At 35.3% G+C, this 8,753-nt stretch overlaps 3 protein-coding genes across 3 annotated transcripts; 1 reads left to right on the top strand and 2 right to left on the bottom strand.

Moving 5' to 3' along the window:
* Window positions 1-216: 216 nt before the first annotated feature.
* EDA3 (DnaJ/Hsp40 cysteine-rich domain superfamily protein) lies at window positions 217-1,859 on the top strand. The gene is made up of 6 exons (XM_079076806.1): window positions 217-354; window positions 649-749; window positions 857-1,010; window positions 1,133-1,225; window positions 1,314-1,444; window positions 1,534-1,859. The coding sequence occupies exons 1-5, from the start codon at window positions 273-275 to the stop codon at window positions 1,442-1,444; spliced, it is 561 nt and encodes a 186-aa protein (XP_078932932.1). The 5' UTR covers window positions 217-272; the 3' UTR covers window positions 1,534-1,859.
* A 527-nt stretch (window positions 1,860-2,386) lies between these two features.
* On the bottom strand, window positions 2,387-4,475 carry LOC145157809 (P-loop containing nucleoside triphosphate hydrolases superfamily protein). Its single transcript, XM_079076801.1, has 3 exons — window positions 3,184-4,475; window positions 2,930-3,097; window positions 2,387-2,807 (listed from the first exon to the last, which is right to left on the bottom strand). Exons 1-3 carry the CDS (start codon window positions 4,408-4,410, stop codon window positions 2,436-2,438), a joined length of 1,767 nt encoding a protein of 588 aa, XP_078932927.1. The 5' UTR covers window positions 4,411-4,475; the 3' UTR covers window positions 2,387-2,435.
* A 1,764-nt stretch (window positions 4,476-6,239) lies between these two features.
* Window positions 6,240-8,695, bottom strand: LOC145157802 (E3 ubiquitin-protein ligase SINAT2-like). The gene is made up of 4 exons (XM_079076796.1): window positions 8,268-8,695; window positions 7,642-7,884; window positions 6,975-7,361; window positions 6,240-6,798 (listed from the first exon to the last, which is right to left on the bottom strand). Exons 2-4 carry the CDS (start codon window positions 7,843-7,845, stop codon window positions 6,475-6,477), a joined length of 915 nt encoding a protein of 304 aa, XP_078932922.1. The 5' UTR covers window positions 7,846-7,884; window positions 8,268-8,695; the 3' UTR covers window positions 6,240-6,474.
* Between the last annotated feature and the right edge of the window lie 58 nt (window positions 8,696-8,753).

Raw genomic sequence — 8,753 nt, 5'->3', positions numbered from 1 at the left:
AATACAATATAAATAATCTGAATAAGAAAAAAAAAATATAGACACAGATTACCTCAAATCCATTGGAACTATTTGTGTAATTTACTTTTAACTTTTTTATACAAATTCTATTGCTTTAAAATGTAACAAGTTCCGAGTCATTTGAAACGTTAAGTTTGTAACTTATTTGACGGCTGGTCATAGGCCACGTCACCCCTATCATATCCATCAATAAACGGTCTTCCATAGCTACTCATCTTCTTCAAACAGAGCCTCTGTCGAGAAGGACGAAAATGGCGTTTAACCTTTCTTCTCCTTCACCCTCCGCAATTACACCTCTATCTGCCCATTCAAACCCTCGACATGCTCTACAATGTAAGTCACTCGCTCTCTTCTTTACCAAATTGAACAACCTAGGGTTTCTGAAAACACTCTCACCTTTCTTATTCTACTCAGCTTCTGTGATTGTTTGCGATTTCCGCTGCCTGTTTGTGAATAACGTTGATATTTACTCCAACTGAATAAATCAGAACGTTTTCCAACTCAAGTTTTTATTTGATTGAATCAAAACAATTTCATCTCATCAGTTTAAACATTGAAAACTAGCTAATTTTAAAAGTCGGAATTTCAGTTTCTAAGGTGAACTGACATTTCTAATTTTATGATTAGCTAATTTGAAGTTGGTGCGCTATCGCGTGAGATGTAGCTTAGAATCAGAGAGCTCTTCAGCAGATGTTCCAGACACCTCACCAGAACCTATCACGACAAAGGTCTGTACTCTGTAGACTGTATCTATTCATTTTTTTCTTTAGATATTTCCGATTCCAACTATGATTGATTGATTATTAAATCTAAATCAAAATCATCATCTTCACAGACTCAAAACCATTTGACATCACGAAGAAGATGTCTAGCATGTTTAACTTCATCAATAGCTTTAATTAGCAATTCAAGTAGTCCCCGGGGAAAGGCAATTGCATCTGATATGAAACCAGGGTGTCGGAACTGTGGGGGTAGTGGTGCTATTATATGTAAGTTTTGCTTTTTGTTCATAACAATTGGAAGATGGAAGATTAAATTGATATGATTGAAAGATTAATGTTGTTGATTTTGGGTTTTTAATTGGTATATGAGATGTTGATTTTGTATCTAGGTGAAATGTGTGGTGGAACAGGAAAATGGAAAGCTTTGAACAGAAAACGAGCTAAAGATACATACGAGTTTACTGAATGCCCTAATTGCTATGGTATAATTCTTTTTCATTCATACTAATTGTATTTAATTCATTGAAATTACAAGTGTTTGATAATTTATGTTCTTGATTTTGGAAACAGGAAGAGGGAAACTTGTATGTCCTGTTTGTTTGGGTACTGGTTTACCCAACAATAAAGGTCTTCTTAGGAGGCCTGATGCCAAACAATTGCTTGAAAAGATGTATAATGGGCGCCTACTTCCAAACTCTTAGGTCATTTTCCAAATTTCTATATTCATTATTCAACTTTATATGTGACCCTAAAAAGTCAAAATGTTAATCTTAATGTTTCTGCTTTTTAGGTGTCATTGGGAGTTGGGTTTTGGGGTGATTCTTGAATATGGTAAATAGAGGAGCAAAAATTGTTTGTTATATAGAAGCGGCTTGAGGGCAAAAACGTAATTGTCTTTAAGTTCAAGCTGCTGTTGAGAGGTTGAATACAGGTTTCAGCTTTGTTCATCTATAAAATAAGATGAAACGACTATTTTATCATGTATTATGATTATGATTATGATATGATGAAAGGAAGATAGATTAGCAATCTGCTGAAACCTTCTATAGAATTTAAAATGTAGCTTATTGGATACAAATTTTGCACTAACAAGAATGAAAGTTTATGGTTATTACATGGATTTTTCCATTTTGTGCAATAATCTTTAATAGAATGGAAATGTACTTCCACTTTGTTAAATTTTATTCCTTAGACAATGTGTGTTTTTTTTCATAAAAAAAATTGTACTATAACCCATTATTATTTATAAAAAATTTAATGACACAATTTTTCTTAAGATTTTATAATTTTGTTAAATTATAACTATTTTTAGATAGTTAGATAAAAAAAATTTATAATAATTTTTTGTGTTGGATTTTTGTGAGCTTTTATTATATTTAACTTTGTAGATTTGTAAATAATACATTCTATACCAATAATCAAGTAATGTCATCAATTACATTGTATTTAATATAAAAAATTTATATAATAATTCATTGGGTTTATGTCATAATTGAGTAACTAACTATTTGAGATATTCAAAAACACCAAAAGGTGAGAAACAAATAGTTCCTTACCAAAATTCAAATGAATAACTCATTCCATTTACCTAAACCATTTCATCCCTTTTGCATTGTGCATTGAAATTGTTGAGAACATAAATCTCATTATAAATAAATCTTCACTTATATAATAAATAATTCTCATGATAAATCACAATGCAGCACTTGTTACATTAGTTTCCAAATCCCCAACTTTCCTCTTCTTCTCATTCTCATTCTGCTTTTGCTTTTGCTTTTGCTTATTCAAAGATTTATCAGCTTTTGACACAATTTTTGAAACAGTAAACCCTGTGACTTCAAAGTTATGTGATCGATGAGGAATCAAAGCATTGCGAGGGGTGACATCAACACCATCATATGTCCAAACACCAACAACCGCTTCTCCCTTTAATCCAATTGCAAACCAACCAAGACCACCACATGCAATATCAACGCAACTCGAGTCCCACCAATTCCCACGCACGCAAAATTCCTTTCTTACCCATCTTCCAAGCTCCTCCACTCTTTGCTTCCCAATTGGCGGCTGAGGGTAAAATCGGAAATTACAACATCTTATTACCATATTACACGATTACAATTACCATGACAAAATGACATTTCGATTATCATGATTCATGAACACAAAATCTTGAATTATTATTGTACCTGTAATTGACGACCAAAATGATCTTCCACCATTGTTGATGCTTTCTCTGTTTTTCCCATATGAAGAGGAAGATGAGGAGATGCCCAAACAGTTACATATATAGAATCAACCGATGATTCTTCAATATCAAGCCTCATAAGTCCCCCAATATGCACAGAATGCCCAACCTAATTCATAACAAATTACAACAATAATCACCACAAAGATCACAAAAATACATAATAAAGGGTATAGTTGGAACTTGGAAGATCACCTTGATCCTATAAGTCCTTGGTTTTAACTCTTTGCTGATGTGGACTAACTTCTGTTCTTCCGTAGTCAACCGCGTGGTAATCTGGTGTGGATGCAGTAACCCTGGTGTATCAAACAACTTTGTTCCACCAGGAAGCACACCCTCCACCCGAACAATCCCTAATGTAGTCCCGGGTATTGGAGCTTCGGTCAAAATGGTCATTTTACCACCTATGGATTTCCCCATTGCATTAATAAGTGTTGATTTTCCAGCATTTTGTGCACCGATGACCCAAATATGCCCTCGTGGTCCAGCTAATGACACCATATCATCTGCAAGATTCTTTAATCCCCAATTTTTTACAGCGCTTACAAGATGAACTTTGGTTAATTTGGTAGCTCCTCCTTCTCTTGCCCTAGTTCTAACCCAGTGATCGAATCCAGTTGGGGATAAAGATGAAGGGAGAAGATCGATTTTTGTAACGACTAACACAATTCTAGGTAAATTACCTGATTTCCCTTCTTTCCAAGATCTAGAATGAACGTCGATTGTGTTGGAAACTAACTCTGCGACTTTTCTGGGGAATGATCCGTCGAAATCGACGGCGTCTACCACCATTACTACGACAGTTCGTGTACCTGAAACCGAATTCAACCTCCTTCCGACTGTATGATCGAAGTCGAAATCGGGTAGCAGGTTTTCGACGGTTTGATCCTTCACTTTCCCGTAGTTCCTCAAGCTGTGACACCTCGCGCAAACGACTGGTCTCTCGGGCGATTTGGGGGTAGGGTTTTCGAGGGTTTCATCGGGTTCAATTAAGATTCCCTTTTTGAGAGAATCTGGAATGTGGGTTTCGTCTGCTAAGGGGTTTTTGTCGATTTGTTGTTTGTAAGTTGGATCTTTGACTGAGGGTGTGATGAAGAACCCAGGTTGGTTAGCGTCGGAGTCCTGCATTTGGATTCCACATCCAGGGCAAATTCTGCGGCTTTGGGAGGTTGTTTCATCGTAATTTCCGTCTCTGGAGAGGGTCGGAGGTGGAACCGAAGTGTGATTTGAAGAGAAGATTCTGAAATGGAGGTTTGGCGTTGCTAGGGTTTTAGTAGGGTTTAAGAGATCTGAAATTTTTGGGGGGTTTATGATGGAGGTGAAATTGGAGTTGGATACAGATTGTGTGTATGCATAGGTAGTGAAGGGAGAGAGGGCAAGAAGGTTCTTGAGCTTTGATGGAGTTAATTTTCGAGAAATCATTTCTGTGTTTGAAGCTCTACTTCCATGGAGGTTTTGGTAGTTAGGGTTTGGCAGACTAGTGAGTAATGAATGATAGTGAATACTTCCACTAAGATCCCTTAAGTTTGGGCATAATCCTATAATGGTCCGTCGAGTTATTTTGAATTAAAAAATATTCCCTTTTGGTTCATTTTTACTTGGTATTTTGTTAGGAGCGATTAATTTAACTTTAAGAAAACCGTTTTTTTAGAAAATGGAACTTTCTTAACGAAGGTATTCATGCCCGTTTTCGTATACTTATTAACCCTTGTCGTGAAGATGATTCTCACATACATTAGAGTCATTGCAGATAAATCTCTGTGGCCACATAGACTTATGTGTCATACTCTGAAGTCACAGACGAACATCCATTACAAACGAATCTCCATGGCCACATGACTGAATAGTGAGTTGAACATTGGTTATTAAGTTACTCACCACATCTTTTGACATCTTATAATGTATCAATAGATAAAACTCATAGAAATGTAATGTGATTGAAGATCAAGATTTATATTTTGATATGTTATAAGAGATCAAAAGGACACATGTACCACCTATGTTATCATTATTGACATCACATCTAGTTGTCATGTAAATTAAATGAGACATATTAATAGAAGGACTTGCACTTTAAGAAATGGAATTGCGATGAGCCAGAAGTTAGAATCTCGCCTAACCACCTGTCTCCGTCTCCCGTAGTTCCCCCAAAACATCCGTTTGCCTACTTCTACTCTCTCCCTGTCAAGCTTGTTGGAGTGACATTGCCAAGATCTAGTGTAATTCCTTTTCCCCGGGAGTCGGGCGCACTAATACTAGTATCAATAGGAAGATCTTTATTCTTAGGAGATTTCTGGTTTTCTCCCCTATAGTGTCAAAGTATTTGGCATAAAGAGCCCCCAATAACTTGCTTGTCCTGTACGAATAGAGGGAGTTTCAACTCGGCCTTCTACTAAGAGTGTTGTACCGAAATTTGGATAATCCTAATAACTAAAAATTAATATTTTTCCTTAACAAACAAATTACATATGAGCTTTTTTGTATATATATACATGTTATGTTTCTTTTTTTTTTTGTATTTTATATTTTACCCTTAATAAAATGTTGAAACATTAATTAAGTATGTAATATAATATTTTATAGAAAAATCAAAAAAATATAGTATTTAATATATAATATAAAATTTAATTAAGTATGTTATTTAATATAAAATAAAATAAAAATGTATATTACAATTAATTTACTAGTGATGTTACTACGGTGAAAAAGTAAATCTCAAATCATTATTATTTTTTTATATATTTTTATGGCTATGTTATCAGTTAGATAACAAGAAGTTATTCTTGTGAAAACTTGACTTGGTGCCTGGTGAAGTTTTTTTTTCTTTTTTTTTAATTTAATTATTAGGTTGATTATTTAATAATCATTGTATTTATATATTTTCCAAATACGACCATTATTTAAATATCAATTATTAAATGCTATAACCTTTTTTTTAAAGTTCAAGTCGTGAGTTTCTTTCTTGCTTATGAAAATACAACTACTTAACTCCCAATTATTAAAAACGATGGTTAAAAACATCAGGGTATTAAAACTTTTAACATTTCCAAATGAATTTTACAATTTGAATTCAAGGTGTCATGAAAATGATCAGAAAACTTAAGTCGTGGCATGGTTGGTTTCTATATGGAATACTTAAAAAAAAATCAAAAATATCATGTGAGTTTAAATTTTAATATAGATTAGATTCCTATAGAGCTTAGCAGACCGTTATATAACCGATTTAAAGTTGCACCATTTTTACAGAAAAATGATCAAAAAGAAAGCTTACATTCTCTCGCCTTAAGATCATCCACGACGCAAAAATGTTTCAAGTAACAAAACTAACCCCTCAAACCCCAATCTAAACCTTTACATAGATATTGCATATAATTATAAACCCTAAAAACCACCCTTTTTTCTTTCTATTTCACAAAAACAAAAAAACAAGGCTGTGTAAGGCGGTGCGAGTGGCGGCAAGTGGCGGTGGTGGTTCAACTTCAAGAATCAAGACTGCTCTCTCCAAATCCGTCCGGCCACTTTCAACTTGAGCTCCTTCCTATCACCACCGGAGAAAAACAAGCCTATATTTCTTGTTATGATCAACCCATCTAGACTATCTCTAACCGTTTTATGACTATCACGGATACTCCGTGGGACCCCTTGCCATTTTAGCTTTCTTCCATTCCCACCAACCTCCAAACTATAACTGAATTTACTCGCGTCATTTTCATCCCCCATAAAACGCAAAAACGCCATGTAAACGGGTGCCATGCCCAAATGAAACGCCTCAAAGTGCAAACAAAATTGATACCCGAAGCAGTTGAAAATCTACATCCAATAAAAAAAATCAAGAAACTAGATGTCAGTAAGTCGTTCTTTTTACATTAAGTAAAAAGAAACAATCAGACATAAAGGAATGGAATAGAATGAACCATTCCATTCCATTCCTTGTGTGATTCCATCATACCAAACACTACCTACACACACATAGAGAAAGATCATACCGTTAACATCCATGTGGCGTTTTCAATTTCATGAGGATTAGGCTTCACATAGCGGTGGTTGAATGTGGACCCATCATGCATGTCAACATTATGATCCGTCTTGAGATGTGCAACAAGGAATGGAATATCACCCGTGACATAGCATTCCGTTCCCGCATATGGACAATTATACCCCCGATATTTACAATTCTCCTCATGTCTTATCCTACTATGATAAGGAAAAATCTCATGGCATCCCAAATAATGGTACTTGCATGGCAACTCTATCGACTCTGCAACTTTCTCCAATGCCAAACATCGTATATTCCCAAGCTCTTGTCGGCATATCGGACAGCTATTTTGCACTTTTGATTTACATACAACACATATCGTGTGGCCATTTGGACACTTCATAAAGTTATAACAAATACATCAGTAACCAATAACCAATAAACCAGTTACTAACCGGTAACCGTTGTTACTGTTACCGGTAACCGTTGTTACTGTTACCGGTAACCGCTAAAAACAACGGTTACTGGTAATCGGTTACTAATTAGTAACCAAATCTAAACTAATCAGTAATCGGTTACTACTAACCGGTTACCATACAGTAACCGGTTACTGGTTGGTTACTAACTTAGTAACCAGTAACCGGTTATGGTTACTAACCAGAGTAAGAAGAACATACTTGATGAATTGGAGGGTGCATTATGCCAAGGCAGACAGGGCACTCGAGTAGATCATGGACTGCACTGTTTGAAGCCAATCCATGCCTACCACCAGCAGATCCGCATAATCTCAGGCAACTTCTTCCTTCTATATTTGCAGATTTAACACCAAAATCAGCACGCGATTCACTAACATCTTGAAAAATATTACCACCAGGGCCCATAATTAATGGTGTTTATAGTTTCTGTTTGTGAAATTCCTCCTGACAAGAACAACCAAACAAAAGTTAACGTCTCATAGTCTCAATTCCACTCTTTTTCGCATGCTACAGAAGAAAAGATGCCCAAATTGTTATCAACTATATATATTTAGGTTTAGCTATTACACACAAATCTAAGCATGATCGACACAAAAATGATGTATTTATTCATGAGAAAGTGATCGGTAACTATGGGAGCTAAGATGTCTACAAAACTGCAAATTCAGAAACTCACGACCATGAAAGATAAGTAATTTTTCATCGAACCCTTGAGAAAACTATCGGGTTTCCTCAAATTTGCAGAATTGAAACATACCCAGAAACAAAAACACTTGCGATTGATAAAGGAAGTGGGAGAAAAAAAAAATAGGTAAGAAAGAACTGACCTAGAACTGCAAACCCCAGATGAGAAATTCAGCTCGCAGAAGATACAATCAATCAACCCATCAATAATTAGGGGAATTTTTCTTGTTGTGAAATTGATGTAATGAGCCACGATGAAGGTGTGATGTGGAAGCTAAACTGTGAGAGCAGGAGACTAGATTGACGTGTTGAAGCCGGAGTTTGTTTATAAAGAATACTATAATCGGATGAATTGAAGATGTCCAGAAAGTCAAGATTTCCCGAAATCAATCGCGCTTCTATTCTAATTTCTACCAATGGAACAGTGGCGCTTTTAGGATCGAAATTAAAATTGGGGTTGTTCAATCATAGATGGATGGGTGTACAGCTAAGGATTTGGGGAACTTGTTTCATGTCTCGAAGTTTAATGGTTGTTTTGTGTTGTCATTTTCTTGCGTACATAGTGTGCAAATGTTGGCTTCTAACAAATTATTGTTTGAATTTATAAACATTATTATATATTTATATAT

The sequence above is a fragment of the Lactuca virosa genome, chromosome 1, assembly GCF_052849685.1.
Source record: "Lactuca virosa cultivar CGN04683 chromosome 1, Lactuca_virosa_CGN04683_v6, whole genome shotgun sequence".
Classification (NCBI taxonomy): Eukaryota; Viridiplantae; Streptophyta; class Magnoliopsida; order Asterales; family Asteraceae; genus Lactuca; species Lactuca virosa.
Note: the sequence above shows the minus strand (reverse complement) of the source record. Positions and strands in the feature narration are given on the sequence as shown.